This window comes from Macaca nemestrina, chromosome 4 (genome assembly GCF_043159975.1).
Source record: "Macaca nemestrina isolate mMacNem1 chromosome 4, mMacNem.hap1, whole genome shotgun sequence".
Lineage (NCBI taxonomy): Eukaryota > Metazoa > Chordata > Mammalia > Primates > Cercopithecidae > Macaca > Macaca nemestrina.
The window spans coordinates 149774580-149792662 of NC_092128.1; the positions used below are offsets into that span (position 1 = coordinate 149774580).

The window sequence follows — 18083 nt, forward strand, 5'->3', positions numbered from 1 at the left end:
ACAGGAAAGGAGGTCTGGACTCTTCCCTGGGGGCTCTGGGCCTGCCATCCCCTGAACGGCAGCAGGAGGGGACCCCAGCATGCCTGCTTGTGTTGTCATGTCTCAAGGAGTCCCCACTGCCACTGGAGAGGCGCAGAATCAGGCCTGATGAACAAATGATAGAGTTGGGGTAACCAGTTCAAGGCACATCCTGGGGAGGGGCTCTTCAGGGGCACCCCCAACCAGGAACATCAGCATGAGGCCCTCACCAAAGACAGGCTGGAACAGCAGAGGCGGGATGCCCTGGGCCTTTCCCTCTGTCTCAGAGGGACAGCTCCCATGGGGCAGCCCGTGGGTACCTGTGGGTCCGATCATCGGTCTTTAGTACTGCCCCCACACTTTTCTCCAACCCACCACAGCCCCCCATTCTTGGCCCCAGCAGGACCAACACCTTGAAGTAACCTCCCGTGGCTGTACTTCTTCCTGGAAGCAGCCAGAAACAAGAGCCAGTGCCCACTCATGCCGTGCCCTTTCCAAGCCCTGTCCTCAGCTCTGCGAGGGAGAGAAGCAGCTGACAAGCCTCCAAGCCAGCACAGCTCCCTGACGTCTGTGGGGCTCCAGCCATCCCATTATGATTGGAGCCATTCCTGGTTGTGTTGTGCCAGCTGCAGTGGCCCAGCATCCAGAACCAGGCATGGCCAAAGGCTCTGAAAACCATCCACCGTGCTGTGGGAACAGGAGATGCAACCCGGGAGCAGATGCCCAGGGTCGAATCCAGGCACACTACATCAGGGCCAGGTCTCCGTGGGCACCGTGGGGCCAGCTGCTCATGCCTGTGGCCAGGTGACCCAGGGCAGCATGAGGTGGTCACCCAGTCACCAAGTGATCACCAGGGGACAGGCAACAGCCGGACTTCCCTGAAGTGTCTACTCCAGCAGAAGGCACTGCCTAAGATTCCTCCAGAGCTGTACTTCTCAACCAGTCGTGATTTTGTCCACCCAGGGGGTATTTGGCAGTCACTTGGCATTTTGTTTGTTACAAAATGACAACTGACAGGGGGTTGTGCTACTGGCTTCTAGAGGGTAGAGGCCTGGGATGCTAGTAAACATCCTATAATGTGCAGGACAGCCCCTGACAACAGAGAGATATCAGCTCCCAAATGTCAGCAGTGCGCTACTTGAGACACCTGCTGTTGGGGAAAAAAGAGCTTCCCTAAGAGAAGCCAATACTAATTGAGCACATATTTTATGCCTGGTGCTTCCATCTACACATCTTATAGAATTCCCCCAATATCTCTCTTATTTATTTATTTATTTATGTATTTATTTTTTTGAGACGGAGTCTCGCTTTGTCGCCCAGGCTGGAGTGCAGTGGCCGGATCTCAGCTCACTGCAAGCTCCGCCTCCCGGGTTTACGCCATTCTCCTGACTCAGCCTCCTGGGACTACAGGCGCCCGCCACCTTGCCCGGCAATTTTTTTTTTTTTTTTTTTTTTTTTTTTAGTAGAGACGGGGTTTCACTGGGTTAGCCAGGATGGTCTCGATCTCCTGACCTCGTGATCTGCCCGTCTCGGCCTCCCAAAGGGCTGGGATTACAGGCTTGAGCCACCACGCCCGGCCTCTCTTATTTATTTTTAGAGACAGAGTCTTGCTCTGTCACCCAGGCTGGAGTGCAGTGGCATGATCATGAATCACTGCAGCCTCAAATTCCTGGGCTCAAGTGATCCTCCCACCTCAGCCTCCCAAGTAGTTAGGACTACAGGCATGTACCACCATGCCTGGCTAATTTTTAAATTTTTTTTTGTAGAGATAGGGTCTCACTCTGTTGCCCAGCCTGGTCTTCAACTGCTGGCCTTAAGCAATCCTTCCGCTTCAGCCTCCAAAATTGCGGGGATTACAGGCAGGCACCACTGCTCCCAGCTCATTTTTAAACTTTTTTTTTTTTTAAGAGATGGGGTCTTGCTATGTTGTCTAGACTGGCCTTAAGCTCCTGGGCTCCGGTGATCCTCCTACCTCAGCCTCCCAAAATGCTGGGATCACAGGTGTGAACCACCAAACCCAGCTAAATTTTTTATTTGTATTTTTTGTAGAGATAGGGTTTCACTATGCTGCCCAGACTGGTCTTGAACTCTGGCCTTAAGCAACCCTCCTGCCTCAGCCTCCCAAAATGCTGGGCTTACAGGCATGAACCACTGCGCCCAGCCCTAATAACTCTATATTATGGTGTTTGTGACACTTGGCAGTGAAGCAGAAGAGGGTGACGGGGTGCAGATGGTCCCTCACATGCCACCCTTAGATTTTCAACTCACCTCTTTCCTGCTTTCAGTTGGCTGAGTTCATTTACATGGTTTCCTACCAAGAACCCTGCTGGGAACACCCAGAAACTACCAACCCCATTTTACAGACAAACTGTGGATGTCAGTGAACCTGCTTGAGGTTGCACTGCCAGTGAGTGAACCTGTATTCAAGCCGGGTCTGTCCGGATTCCGAATCCCAGCTTCTACCATGACCTGCCCCCGACCTGACACCCCTGTTCCCCCCACCCCACCACCCATATTTCCTGAAACACTAGTGGACTGCAAAGCTGACTCTGCTTTCCTGTTCCCTCCTGGCCACGTCACGATTTCCAAACTGCCTGGCCTGTCCTAATTAGAAAGCCATTTTCTCACTTCATCAGATCGGGATCCCTTTGGGGACAGACCCAAATTAGCCTCCCAGTCGCAGGATTAACTGTTGTGGTGAAGGAAGAGGAAACCTCCTGCTTACATGGTGACCACAGACCCATCTCACCCTTTACAGCAGCAGTGCTGTCCAAGGGAATGTCTTGTGATGATGGACAAGGTCTACATCCGCCTGGTCCTGTACAGTAGCCGCTAGCCATATGTCACTGTCACTGTTGTGTGCTTGGAATGTGGCTAGTGAGACTGAGAAGCTGAACTTTATATTTTATCAAATATTAATTACATTTAACGTGTTTTTTTTTTTTTTTAGAACAGAGTCTGGCTCTATCACCCAGGCTGGAGGCTGGAGTGCAGTGGCTTGATCTCAGCTCACTGCAACCTCCACCTCCCGGGTTCAAGCGATTCTCCGGCTTCAGCCTCCCAAGTAGCTGGGATTACAGGCACCTGCCATCATGCCCAGCAAATTTTTTTTTTTCTGTCGCCCAGGCTGGAGTGCAGTGGCCAGATCTCAGCTCACTGCAAGCTCCGCCTCCCGGGTTTAGGCCATTCTCCTGCCTCAGCCTCCCGAGTAGCTGGGACTACAGGCGCCCGCCACCTCGCCCGGATAGTTTTTTTTTGTATTTTTTAGCAGAGACGGGGTTTCACCATGTTAGCCAGGATGGTCTCGATCTCTTGAGCTTGTGATCTGCCCATCTCGGCCTCCCAAAGTGCTGGGATTACAGGCTTGAGCCACTGCGCCCGGTCTTTTTTTTTTTTTTTTTTTGAGACAGAGTTTCACTCCTGTTGCCCAGGCTGGAGTGCAATGGCGTGATCTTGGCTCACTGCAATCTCCGCCTCCCATGTTCAAGCAATTCTCCTGCCTCAGCCTCCCGAGTAGCTGGGATTACAGGCATGTGCCACCACACCCAGCTAATTTTGTATTTTCAGTAGAGATGGGATTTCTCCATGTTGGTCAGGCTGGTCTCAAACTCCCAACCTTAGGTGATCTGCCCGCCTCAGCCTCCCAAATTGCTGGGATTACAGGTGTGAGCCACCGCGCCGGGCCCTGCCCAGCTAATTGTTGTATTTTTAGTAGAGACGGGGTTTCACTATGTTGGCCAGGCTGGTCTCAAATTCCTGACCTCAGGTGATCCACCCGTCTCGGCCTCCTAAAGTGCTGGAATTACAGGCATAAGCCACCATGCCCAGCCACATTTAACTTTAAATAACCATATGTGGCTAGTGGCTAGTGTGCCAGATGGCCCAGCTTCATGGTGTCACTGGTCCCTTCTACTTCTCCCTAAGCCTTCCATGTTGGCCACTGGGATCACCCTTTAGTGAGGCCACACCTCTCTGATTTGGGTGGGTCCTGGCCTCCTTGCAGAGCTTTGACACACACACATGTGTATATTTTTTTGCCTACCACCCTTTGGCTATTCAACCTCTCACTTAAATCTTACCTCTTGGTGGGGCACAGTGGCTCACACCTGTAATCCCAGAACTTTGGGAGGCTGAGATGGGAGGATCTCTTGAGGCCACGCCAGCCTGGGCAAGATAGTGAGACCCTGTCTCTATTTATAAATTCTTAAAAAAATTAAACCTTGTCTCTCCTCAGTGTGGGGTCCTAGGGCCCAAGTGGTGGCTCTCTGTGGTCCCCTCTACTCCCTGTTGGTTGGTTCACAGCTGGGGACTGTTGGATGCCACAGGCCAGGGTGGCACTGCCCTCTGCTCTGTGGCTAGCACCTGGCCTATCCGAACTCTCCTTGGGGACCGTCCTCCCACATCCACAGGAGGCACCACCAGACTCCACCAGTTACTAAGCCACAGCACCGCCACCTCCTGCTGCCTCCTCCAAGAAGCCTGCCCTGGTTGCTCTGTGCTGAGTTAGCCATCAACTGGCACCCAACCGTGGGAATCACAGCTGCGTCTGTGGCTCCTTCATGCCCCCTCTGACCTCTCTCCAGATGGGGCTGCCCAGAGATTGCTGCCACCCTAGAGGCCAGCACACTGTGGGGCCATGGGTGACAGGCCAGCCCTGGGGAGGGGGTTGTTGGGAAGTGGGGGTTTGAAGAGGTGGAGGGTGGCTGAAGCCCTACTGCCAGGGTAATATTCTCCTTGCAAAGCCCAGTTGGGCGCCGCCCCTTCCTCCAGCAGCCTCCCCACTTTTCCTGGCGCTTACAGCAGAGGCTGCCGTTTCAGGCTGCGGGGACCGGGCATCCCCAGGTGTCCAGGGCTCCCGCTGCCCGGGCTCTAAATCGAGCGCACCCAAGGGTGTTCCCCCTCCCGCGCCCTGCCCGACCTGCTGCCGCGGCTGCCGGCGGCTTGGGGACCAACAGCGGCTGGGAAAGGCGGGCTTGGGGATGTCCCGGGGGGCAGGCGGGCTGGCCCGGGAGAGGGGCAGGAACAGACGCCGGCAGCGCTCTGGGGAGAGGAGGAGAACCGAGAGGGCCTCCAGCCGAGCCCGGCTGCCAGCAGCCTGGAGACTAGCGAGCCAACTTCCTGGGGGACAGCTGGGCCGCCTGCGCCCCGCTGGCCCATCCCTGGTGGGGAGGGGCGGGACGGGGGGGGCTGCCTGTCAATCAGCTCCCCAGGAAGCCCTCAGAGCCAGCGCATCATCTCCGCGGCAAATTCGGCTCTAGAAATAACTTTTTTCTTTTTTTCCCCTCTTATGATTCTCCTAGCAAGGGGCTCACCCCTTACTCACCCCAGGCAGCTCATGGTGGCCTCTTTCGGTGGTGGTCGCCTATGCTCCGCTGCAGAACCGAGAGCTGCGTCGGGGCTGGGGTGGGGTGGGGGGCGGGGAGGGTGGCCAGCCCAGTCCCTGACATTGGCCAGGCCCAGAGGGAGGGGCAGGCTGCGGGGTGAATGGCAGCAAGGGGAGGGGGCGGGCTGAGTCCGGGAAGGGGGAGGGGAGGGATGGGGGAGCAGTCGCAGGCCCGGGAGGCTGGGTGAGGAGGGAACCCCGGCGGGATCCAGGGAGGGAGAACAGCAGTCCAGCCTAGAGGGGGCTTGGTCCAAGCTGGGCAGGCAGCGAGGGCCTCCAAGGATGGAGGTGGAGTCAGGAGATTCCTGGGTCCCTCCAGGTGAGGACCCGCCAGGATTTTTTTTCTTCTGACAAATAAACTTAGAGCAGGCCAGGCGCAGTTGTTCAGGTCTGCAATCCCAGCACTTTTGGAGGCTGAGGCGGGCGGATCATTTGAGGTCAGGAGTTCGAGACTAGCTTGGCAAACATGGTGAGACCCCATCTTTCTTTCTTTTTTTTTTTTTGAGATGGAGTCTCACTCTGTCGACCGGGCTGGAGTGCAGTGGTGCAATCTCAGCTCGCTGCAACCTCTGCCTCCCAGGTTCGAGCGATTCCTCTGCCTCAGCCTCCCGAGTAGCTAGGATTACAGGCGCCTGCCACCACACCCTGCTAATTTTTTGTATTTTTAGTAGAGACGGGGTTTCACTATGTTGGCCAGGCTAGTCTCGAACTCTTGATCTCATGCTCTGCCCTCCTCAGACTCCCAAAGTGCTAGGATTACAGGCGTGAGCCACCATGCCCGGCGGAGACCCCGTCTTTACTAAAAATACAAAAATTAGCCAAGCGTGGTGGCGTGGTGGTGCCCAGCTACTTGGGAGGCTGAGGCAGGAGAATCGCTTGAACCCAGGAGGCAGACTTTGCAGTGAGCTGAGATAATGCCACTGCACACCAGCCTGGGTGACAGAGCGAGACTCCGATTCAAAAAAGCTTAGAGTAAAACAGAGCGGAAGAGCAGAATGTGCACCGCTGACCCTGCCCCCGGTCCTGTGACTGCTCCCAATTTGCTGTGTGGCTGTCTCTGGGAAATGGGGTTAATAACAGCTCTTGGGTGACTCAGTGAAAGAGTGTTCCTCTAGGGTCTGCTGAGGTCCTTGGCACACATTCATCATCATCATCAAAAGGCATCAAAGGGCCGGGCACCTGACTCATGCCTGTAACGCCAGCACTTTGGGAGGCCGTGGTGGGCGATTGACTGAGCTCAGGAGTTTGAGGCCAGCCTGGACAACATGGTGAAACCTCATCTCTAAAAAAATACAAAAATTAACTGGGCATGGTGGTGCACACCTGAAGTCCCAACTACTCAGGAGGCTGTGGCAGGAGGATCACTTGAGCCCAGGAGTTGGAGGCTACAGTGAGCCAAGATCATGGCACTGCCCTTCTGCCTGGGCAACATAGCGAGATCCTGTCTCAAAACAAAACAAAACAAGAAGAGTAATCAGGCTGGGTACGGTGGCTCACGCCTGTAATCCACACACTTTGGGAGGCCGAGGTGGGTGGATCACTTGAGGTCAGGAGTTCGAGACCAGCCTGGCCAACATGGTGACACCCCATCTTTACTAAAAATACAAAAATTAGCTGGGTGTGGTGGCGCCTGTAATCTCAGCTACTCACGAGGTTGAGGCAGGAGAATTGCTTGAACCCAGGAGACGGAGGTTGCAGTGAGCCGAGATCACGCCACTGCACTCCAGCCTGGGCGACAGAGTGAGACTCTGTCTCAAAAGAAAGGAAGATGAAAGAGGGAAGGAGGGAAGGGAAGGGAAAGGGAAGGGAAAGGGAAGGGAAAGGAAGGGAAAGAAAGGGAAAGAAAGAAAGCCAGGTGCGGTGGCTCACGCCTGTAATCCCAGCACTCTGGGAGGCCGAGGTGGATGGTCACGAGGTCAGGAAATCGAGACCATCCTGGCTAACACGGTGAAACTCTGTCTCTACTAAAAATACAAAAAAAATTAGCGGGGCGTGGTGGCAGGCGCCTGTGTCCCAGCTACTCGGGAGGCTGAGGCAGGAGAATCGTGTGAACGCGGGAGGCGGAGCTTGCAGTGAGCCGAGATCTCGCCACTGCACTCCAGACTGGACGACAGAGTGAGACTCTGTCTCAAAAAAAATAAAAAGAAGGAAACGAAGAAAGAAAGCAACAGAGAGAAGAAAGGAAAGAAAGGAAATCAAAGGGCCAAGAGCAGACACGGTTTGTAGAGTGGCTTTGGTGGGGGGTACTGGAGCCCCACATGGCACAGTCCTGGGCTTCCCTGCCCTCACATTGTGCCATTATGCTGTCTCAATAAATAATTGGAAGTGTCTGGTATCCTGTTGGAGAGTTTTACAATCTAGGTTTTAGGGTGGAGCAGGACAGACTGTGATCTTTTATTTATTTTTTTTTTTTTGAGACAGTGTCTTGCTCTGTCACCCAGGCTGGAGTGCAGAGGCGCAATCATAGCTCACTGCAGCCCCACCCTCCTGGATTCAAGAAATCCTCCAGCCTTAGCCTCCCAAGTAGCTGGGACTACAAGCATGTGCCACCACGCCCAGTTAATTTTTATTTCTTATAGACATGGGGTCTTTCTATGTTGGGCGGGCTGGTCTCCAACCCCGGCCTCAAGCGGTTCTCCCAGCTCAGCCTCCCAAAGCACATGGATTACAGGCAGGAGTCACCATGCCTGGCCAAGAGGGTGACTTTAGATCAGAAGGTGGATCCTTTCTGAGGTCTGTCCCAGCCCTTCTCCCATCACTCAAGGTGGTACCCTGGCATCTGGCAGAGCCAACAGCTGCCTTCTCAGGGTCATTGGCCTACCCTTGTTTGGGGGTTGCAGGTATGTTGCCATGCAGTTCGAGAACAGGCTACCATCTACCATCTCCCACCTGGGCTGGAAGGGGTGCTTGGGTTGGCTGTGGGGGAATGACGGCCCTAATTGAGACCCACCCTGCCTGTCTATCCTGCCCCCTGCCTGCAGTACCTGAGGTTGTCCAGGAGTGGCCCGCAGGCCTCTCGGGGCAGCGCCAGGGTAAGAGCCCACACCAGGTCATCCACCCGCTGCTCAGCTGCAAACTGCTTCAGCGCGGCAAACACCTGCTCCTTGGCAGTCGGCTGGTCCTCCAAGATTTCATCCACCTGCAAGGAGGGGTCCTGTGAATGACCAAAAGGGATCCAGAGTGGAACCCTGGAGAACTGCTCTCCTCTTTCCTTTCCTCCCTCAGTTTACCTCCACGGGATGGCTGACATGGGCATACCACCAGAGTGCTATGCCCACATCATGCCATTTCTTTTTTTTTCTTTTTTTTTCTTTTTTTGAGACAGAGTCTCACTCTGTCCAGGCTGGAGTGCAGTGGTGCGATCTTGGCTCACTGCAACCTCCGCCTCCTGGGTTCAAGTGATTCTCCTGCCTCAGCCTCCTGAGTAGCTGGGATTATAGGCATGCACCACCATGCCCAGCTAATTTTGTAATTTTAGTAGAGACAGGATTTCTCCATGTTGGTCATGCTGGTCTCAAACTCCCGACCTCAGGTGATACACCAGCCTTGGCCTCCCAAAGTGCTGGGATTACAGATGTGAGCCACCACAGCCAGCAATATCATGCCATTTCTAACCTCATATCCTCATATCTGCCCTGCGAAGTGGGTCTGGTCACATGGTTAGTATCTTCATTTTATTTATTTAATTTTTTATGTATATTTATTTATTTATTCATTCATTCATTTTTGTGACAGAGTCTCACCCTGTCACCCAGGCTGGGGTGCAATGGCTCAATCTCCGCTCACTGCAACCTCTGCCTCCCAAATTCAAGAGATTCTCCTGCCTTAGCCTCTAAAGTAGCTGGGATTACAGGTGCCTGCAACCACACCTGGCTAATTTTTTGTATTTAGTAGAGACGGGGTTTTACCATGTTGGCCAGGCTGGTCTCAAACTCCTGACCTCAGGTGACCTACCCACCTTGGACTCCCAAAGTGCTGGGATTACACGTGTCAACCACTGCACCCAGCCAATCTATTTTAGTTTAATTTTTTATAGGCATCATCTCACTCTGTTGTCTAGGCTGGAGTGCAGTGGTGTGATTATAACTTAATGCAGCTTCGACCTCCTGGGCTCAAGTGATCCTCCCTCCTTAGCCTCCCGAATAGCTGGGGCCACAAGTGTGTGCCTACATGCTTGGCTACTTTGTTTTTTTATAATCCCTCATCTACTTAAAGAGACCTGGCTAATTTAAAAAAAATTTTTTTTCTGTAGAGATGGAGTCTTACTATATTGCCCAGGCTGATCTCAAATTCTGGGTTCAAGTGATCCTTCCACCATGGCCTCCCAAGGTGCTGGGATTACAGGCGTGAGCCACCTCTCTTGGCCAGCATCTTCATTTTCCATGTAAGGAAACTGAGGCTGGTAGAGGTGACGGCGTCATGGGACGAAAGTGAAAGGTGGGGATTCAAACCCAAGGAGAGCTGTTCTAATAAATATTGTAAAGATCAAAGGAATGAATATAAAAGCTTAAAACCATGCCAGGCACTCAGTAATTGCTAGTTACTATTATTATAATACTACACTCCCTTCCATACTGTGAGCTGAGAGATCTCACAGAGAACATTCTGGCTCCACAAAAAAAGTCCTGGCACATTAGCTTAGCCCTGAATTTTGACTCCCCCAGTTCTCTCTCCAAATTTTTATTTCTTTGTCTTTGTCCCAAACCAGTTGATACTAATCAAGGCATATCTGTGTGGCCATTGGAAATGAGTGTGCAAATGGACACACTGGAAATGAGCGTGCAAATGGGCACATTGGAAACAAGGGTGCAAGTGGTCATGTTGGAAACGAGCGTGCAAAGGGTCATGTTTCTGGAAGGCAGGTTGTTAAGTGTGTCCAAAGCCCATCCTTTTACCCAGTGATCACACATCTAGGAATTTATCTTAGATACATCCTGGCAAGACACATGCACGATAATGTATGAGTGAGTGGTTCACCTGTGTATTATTTCTAACACTGAGACGTTGGCAGCAATATAAACATCTGACAGTAGGAGCTAAATAATTGCAGTACATCCATGTGGGAGATATTTGTAGTTTCTTGGCTATCCAGGCCAAAACCAAAGAGGAAAATCTCAGCCGGGCGTGGTGGTTCACAACTGTAATCCCAGCACTTTGGGAGGCGGGCAGATCACTTGAGGTGAGGTGTTCGAGACCAGCCTGGCCAACGTGGTGAAACCTCATCACTACTAAAAATACAAAAATTAGCCAGGCGTGGTGGTGGGTGCTTTTATTCATCCCAGCTATCGGGAGGCTGAGGCAAGAGAATTGCTTGAACCCAGGAGTCGGAGGTTGCAGTAAGCCGAGATCTTGCCATTGCACTCCAGCCTGGGCAACAAGAGCAAAGACTCCGTCTCAAAAAAAAAAAAGAAAGAAAGAAAGAAAATCCCAAAGTAGGTGGAAGGCAAGATCCTGGCAGGGCCAGGGGCAGTGGCTTACACCTGTAATCCCAGTGCTTAGGGAGACCGAGGCAGGAGGATTGTTTGAGGCCAGGAATTCAAGACCATCCTGGGCAACATAGCATGACTCCATTTCTTTTTTTTTTTTTTTTGAGACGGAGTCTCGCTCTGTCACCCAGGCTGGAGTGCGGTGGCCGGATCTCTGCTCACTGCAAGCTCCGCCTCCCGGATTTACGCCATTCTCCTGGCTCAGCCTCCCGAGTAGCTGGGACTACAGGCGCTCGCCACCTCGCCCAGCTAGTTTTTTGTACTTTTTAGTAGAGACGGGGTTTCACCGTGTTAGCCAGGATGGTCTCGATCTCCTGACCTCGTGATCCGCCCGTCTTGGCCTCCCAAAGTGCTGGGATTACAGGCTTGAGCCACCACGCCTGGCCGCATGACTCCATTTCTACAAACATTTTTTTTGTTTGTTTGTTTTAATTAGCCAGGCATGGTGGTGCACGCCTGTAGTCTCAGCTACTTGGGAGGCTGAAGTGAGAAGATCACTTGACCTCAGGAAGTTGAGGCTGCAGTGAGCCAAGATTGTGCCACTGCACTCTACAGTCTGGGCAACAGATCAAGACCCCATTTCAATAAATAAATACGAAAATAAAACCATGAAACAGGGAGTGATGGCTAAGGAGTGCAAATTTCTTGTTAGAGTGATCAAATTGTTTGAAAATGAATGGTAGTGATGGGTGTTACAATTCTGTGAACATATTAAAAATTGTCGAATCGGCCGGGCGCGGTGGCTCAAGTCTGTAATCCCAGCACTTTGGGAGGCCGAGACGGGCGGATCATGAGGTCAGGAGATCGAGACCATCCTGGCTAACACGGTGAAACCCCATCTCTACTAAAAATACAAAAAACTAGCCGGGCGAAGTGGCGGGTGCCTGTAGTCCCAGCTACTCGGGAGGCTGAGGCAGGAGAATGCCGTGAACCCGAGAGGAGGAGCTTGCAGTGAGTTGAGATCCGGCCACTGCACTCCAGCCTGGGTGACAGAGCGAGACTCCGTCTCAAAAAAAAAAATAAATAAATAAATAAAATAAAAATAAAAATCGTCGAATCGCCGGGCGTGGTGGCTCATGCCTGTAATCCCAGCACTTTGGGAGGCCGAGGCGGGCGGATCACAAGGTCGGGAGATCAAGACCATCCTGACTAACACGGGGAGACCCTGTCTCTACTAAAAATACAAAAAATTAGCCGGGCATGGTGGCGGGCGCCTGTAGTCCCAGTTACTCGGGAGGCTGAGGCAGGAGAATGGCGTAAACCCGGGAGGCGGAGCTTGCAGTGAGCTGAGATCCGGCCACTGCACTCCAGCCTGGGTGACAGAGCGAGACTCCGTCTCAAAAAAAAAAAAAAAATCGTCAAATTGCCCACACGTCATACAATTTAGCCACTGAAAGCACATACTCCATGAGACCCCTCCCTTGTTGGCTGAGGGTCTGGTTGTCTCTGAGCACTGACAGCTGGAGCTGACCCTGAAGCAAGGCTGGGCGACTGAGTGAGTCCATGAGTCGTTCACGTCTCCCTCTCTTGAGGACTTGTGGGTGCAACTTCAGCCTGAACTGGGGCTGTCAGGCCCCGCCTTTCTCACCCTCATCCACCTACAAACTTCTCAACAGACTCTACAACCTTCCCTTCCATCTTCTGCTCTCAGAGGCTGAAGAGGCCCCCTTCCGGCCGGGTGCGGTGGGTCACAGCTGTCATCCCAGCACTTTGGGAGGCAGAGGTGGGTAGATCATCTGAGGTTAGGAGTTCGAGGCCAACCTGGCCAACATGGTGAAACCCCCATCTCTACTACAAATACAAAAATTAGCTGGGCGTGATGGCAAAAGGCTGTAATCCCAGTTACTCGGGAGGCTGAGGCAGGAGAATTGCTTGAGCCTGGGAGATGGAGGTTGCAGTGGGCCAAGATCGTGCTACTGCACTCCAGCCTGGGTGACAGAGCAAGACTCTGTGTAAAAAAAAAAAAAAGGCCGGGCGTGGTGGCTCACGCCTGTAATCCCAACACTTTGGGAGGCCGAGGCGGGCGGATCATAAGGTCAGGAGATCGAGACCACGGTGAAACCCCGTCTCTACTAAAAATACAAAAAATTAGCTGGGCGCGGTTGTGGGCGCCTGTAGTCCCAGCTACTAGGGAGGCTGAGGCAGGAGAATGGCGTGAACCCGGGAGGCGGAGCTTGCAGTGAGCCGAGATCGCGCCACTGCACTCCAGCCTGGGCTGGGCGACAGAGCGAGACTCCGTCTCAAAAAAAAAAAAAAAAAAAAATCCTCTTTCCTAGTCGAGGCCAAACCACCAGGCCACAGACACCTCACCATTCCCAGTCTTCACCCTTTCTTCCTGCCACCTACTTGTCATTCAGCTTTCAGCTCAAAGATCATCTCATCAGGCCACCCTTTCCTGGCCACCCTGTCAGAGGGGGTTCCATCACTCTCACTTCACCCTGTTTATGCCTCCACTTTATTCATCATCATCTTTTATTTTTTCTTTTTTGGAGGCAGGGTCTTGCTCTGTTGCCCAGGCTGGAGTGCAGTGGTGTGATCATAGCTCCCTGTGGCCTTGAACTCCTGTGTTCAAGTGATCCTCCCATCTGAGTAGCCAGGATCACAGGTGCACACCACAGTGCTTATTATTTTTTGAGACAAAGTCTCACTCTGTTGCTCACTTTGTTGCTCTGTGCAGTGTCGGGATCTCAGCTCACTGCAACCTCCACCTCCTGAGTTCAAGCAGTTCTCCTGACTCAGCCTCCCAGGTAGCTGGGATTACAGGCAAATGCCACCACATCTGGCTCATTTTTGTAATTTTTGTAGAGATGGGGTTTCACCATGTTGGCCAGGCTGGTCTTGAACTCCTGACCTCAGGTGATCCGCCCACCTCAGCCTCCCAAAGTGCTGGAATTACAGGTGTAAGCCATTGCGCCTGGCCTATCATGATCTTTAATAGCTTGTGTATTGATTAATCTACTTGCTTACTGTCTCTTCCCCTGCAGTAATGTTAGGTGTGAGAAGTCAGGCTCCTTGTCTGTGTTGCTCATGGCTGTTTCCCCTGTCCTGCACATCATAGGCCCATGATCAGTGACTGGTAAATGCATGGTATTCTTTTTCTTTCTTTCTTTCTTTTTCTTTCTTTTTGAGATGGAGTGTCACTGTTGTTGCCCAGGCTGGAGCACAATGGCATGATCTCAGCTCACTGCAGCCTCTGCTTCCCAGGTTCAAGCGATGCTCCTGCCTCACCCTCCTGAGTAGCTTGGATTACAGGCACCCGCCACCACACCCAGCTAATGTTTTGTGTTTTTAGTAGAGACAGAGTTTCTCCATGTTGGCCAGGCTGGTCTCGAACTCCCGACCTCAGGTGATCCACCGTCCTCAGCCTCCCAATGTGCTGGGTTTACAGGCGTGAGTCACTGCGACCGGCCTGCATGGTTTTCAGTATCTCTACTTCTCCATTCCCTGCAGCTTATATAAATGTTCAAGTCTCTCTCAAGCTATAAATAAATAAATAACAAGCTGGGCACAGCGGCTCATGCCTATAATCCCAGAGCTTTGGGAGGACAAGGTGAGAGGATCGCTTGAGGCCAGGAGTTGGAGACCAGCCTGGGCAACATAACCAGACCCTGTCTCTAAAAAATGAAAAAGTTAGCCAGATGTGGTGGTGCACACCTGTAGTCCCAGCTACTCGGGAGGCTGAGGTGGGAGGATCTCTTGGGTCCGGGAAATCAAAGCTACAGTGAGCCATGATCACACCACTGTGCTCCAGCCTGGGCGACAGAGCAAGACTTGTCTCTTTAAATAAATAAACAAACAAACAAATAAATAAGACAATCCTCCTTCGATCCTGAAAGCTGCTCATTCTCCTCCCTTTTCTAGTCCAGAGCCGTCTATACGTGCTGTTGCTGTACCACTGCCCTTTGCCACTGCAGTTCACTCTTGCACTTGTGGCTCTGCACGACCCTGCTCCGGCCAGAACCCCAGACGGTGACTCCCAGACCTCGATCTTCAGGCCAGAGCTCGTTGTTGAACTCCAGAACTGTATATCCACCTGCTTTCTAGATGATTCCAAAAGGGAGGAGAAGTAGCAAGAGGCTTCAAAGGTTTCCAGTCAGAGGCCGCATTCTGTGCACGTCTGAATCCTAGCACAGACACACCATGAGTCTGTGGAACCGTCTGTCTCCCCCACCCAGGTGTGATGCCTGTCCAGCCCCAAGCACAGGGCCTGGCACATATTAGGCACTCGGTGAATGTGGATGGGACTGAACCAAAAAGCAGCCTTGCATTGCACTTCCTGCAGGCCCCCAGCTCACCTCTGTTTCCCTCCCTGTGAGCAGGCCAGGCTGGCAGCACCAGCCACCCCCTCCCCATGCACGCGCCGTGCTGAGAAAGGTTGCCGGTTTGGAAATCAAAGTCAGCAGCAACCTCGATTCAAAGGAGAACATGGCTGGCTGCAGAGATGTTTTATGTAAGAAAGAGGAGAAAATAGTTCCTCCCTCCTGGGGCCTGTGCCACAGTATGGTTTCGGTGTCAGTTATTACCCAGATGTTCTCAGCCTACATCTAAGCATGAGGTATCATCACGGGACACTAATGGATTTTCTATTAAATATCAGCCACTTCAAGAAGGAAAAACTGGGGCAGGCAGAGAGCGCAGGCGACAACTGGAGGGCTGGTGATTGAAAACCAACCAGTCCGGCGCAGTGTCTCATGCCTGTAATCCCAGCACTTTGGAAGGCAGAGGCAGGCAGATCACTTGAGGTCAGGAGCTTGAGACCAGCTTGACCAACATGGTGAAACCCCATCTCTACTTGAACTCCTGACCTCAGGTGACCCATCTGCCTCGGCCTCCCAAAATGCTGGGATTATAGGTGTTAGCCACTGTGCCCAGCCAAGCCACCAAGCCTGGCCGGTCTCTACTTAAAAAAATACAAAATTAGCCGGGCGTGGTGGTGCAAGCCTGTAATCCCAGCTACTTGGGAGGCTGAGGCAGGAGAATTGCTTGAACCCAGGAGGTGGAGGTTGCAGTGAGCCGAGATCACGCCGTTGCACTCCAGCCTGGGCAACAAGAGTGAAACTCTGTCTCGAAAAAGAAAAAAATAGAAAGAAAACCAACTGGGCTCCACGGAGGCCCTTCATCTTCCCGAGGCAGTCATTTTTGGAGATTCACTCTCAGCTTTTGTGGGTGCCAAGCAAGCCCTAACCGAAATCCTCCACTCCCTTGTTCCTCCTTGCCTGAAAACACACTGCAAGTGGCCTGGGCAGCCTGTCAGATTCTACCCTCAGCGGGGTGCTGCCCAGCCCTGCTCTTAGGCAGGTCTTGTTTCGCATCCTGCCCTGTTTGGGGCTCTAAACGTGCCCCCTTCCAATGCTGCAGGGATTAGATGGGGTCTGGGATAGACCTTTGGTTCCATGGCAGGTGATCCGGGATTGTAGCAGGCATTACTTACACTCACCAATATTTCTAGGTCTTTCCTCTTTTCTGGACACACATTAGACTACATTTCCCAGCATCCTTAGGGAACAGCAGTGTGACCAGTTCTGACCAATGAGCACTGAGGACAGGTGCTGTCCTAACAGCAGATGCACAATTTTCCATGCTCTCTTCCTCTTCCATAGGGAACCCTGAAGCTTCACATCGAGATGGAGGAGTCTGAAATACTGAGACCTCATTTGGACATCAAGCCACCCTAGAAGGTCTCCTGACCCCCTAGTGGACTCTGTGGTTGAAAAGTAAACTTCTGTAGTGCAAAGGCACTGAGATGTTGATTTTGGATCAGGCATAGTGGCTCACACCTATAATTCCAGCACTTTGGGAGGTTGAGGCAGGAGAACTGCTTGAGGCCAGGAGTTTGAGACTAGCCTGGGCAACATAGCAAGACCTCATCTCTCCAATCTTTTTTTTTTTTTAAATCAGCCAGGTGTGGTGGTGCATACCTGTGGTCCCAGCTACTAGAGAGGCTGAGGCAGGAGGATCACTTGAGCCCAGGAGTTGGAGGCTGTAGTGAGCTATGATTGCACCACTGCACTCCAACCTGGGCAACAGAGCTAGACCCTGTCTCAACAACAACAACAACAAAAAATATTGAGTTTGTTTGTTATAGCAGCAGAGCCTGTTGTGGGTACAGGAAGAAAGTCACAGCTTTGGAAGATCTGGACATTGGTGATGGAGGGAGGCTGGAGTTGAGTCCTGTGTGTATATGAGCGTGTGTACCTGGCCACAGAGGCTGGTCTGCTCAGGGTCAGAAAAGCCCATTCGGGGGATCAGGCTAGGATACATGATAGAGGAGACACTCCTGAGGGGGTTAATTTGGAAGGGGTTAGGACTGGACCAAGCTTGGGCACTGGAGGAGGCTAGAGTGGGTGAGGACCTGATGCCTGGGCAGTGGGGTGGGAGGCATTTCTGCAATAGTCAAACTCCAACAGAGTTTCCAGGCTCCCTGACCTCCCAAACCTGACGGCCAAGTGTTGCTGGGGCAGAACTGAGCAGATTCCCTTCTGCGGAGGAAAAGTCTGTGAGCTTGATAACACAACAGGGTGACTATAGTCAATAACTTAATTGTACATTTTAAAATAACTTAGGCCAGGCACAGTAGTTCATGCCTATAATTCCAGCACTTTTGGGAGGCCGAGGTAGGCAGATCTCCTGAGGTTAGGAGTTCGAGACCAGCCTGGACAACATACATAGTGAAACCGTGTCTCTACTGTAAATACAAAAATTAGCCAGGCATGGTGGTGGGCTCCTGTAATCCCAGCTCCTTGGGAGGTTGAGGCAGGAGAATTGCTTAAACCCGGGAGGCAGAGGTTGCAGTGAGCTGAGATTGCACCACTGTACTCCAGTCTGGGTAACAGAGTGAGACTCCATTTCCAAAAAAAATAAATACAAACTTAAAGAGTGTAGATGGATTTCTTATAACTCAAAGGATAAATGCTTGAGGGGATGGGTACCCCATTGTCCATGACATGCTTATTTCACATTGCATGCCTGTATCAAAATATCTCAGATACTCCATAAATATATACATCTACTAGGTACCTACAAAAATTAAAAATGAAAATAATGTAAAAAAAGTCAGCCGGAGTGGTGGCTCACTTGTAATCCCAGCACTTTGGGAGGCCGCAGCAGGTGGATCACGAGGTCAGGAGTTGAAGACCAGCCTGGCCAATATGGTGAAACCCCATCTCTACTAAGAATACCAAAAAAAAAAAAAAAAA

The 18083-nt window shown here is 52.0% G+C and overlaps 1 protein-coding gene across 1 annotated transcript in view; it reads right to left on the reverse strand.

Moving 5' to 3' along the window:
- GRID2I (Grid2 interacting protein) overlaps positions 1 to 18083 on the reverse strand; it is a 62005-nt gene that overhangs the window by 40740 nt on the left and 3182 nt on the right. The window contains exon 2 of the mRNA XM_011769576.3: positions 8386 to 8540. Coding sequence (XP_011767878.1) covers positions 8386 to 8540 — 155 coding nt within the window. The remainder of the gene's footprint in view (positions 1 to 8385; positions 8541 to 18083) is intronic.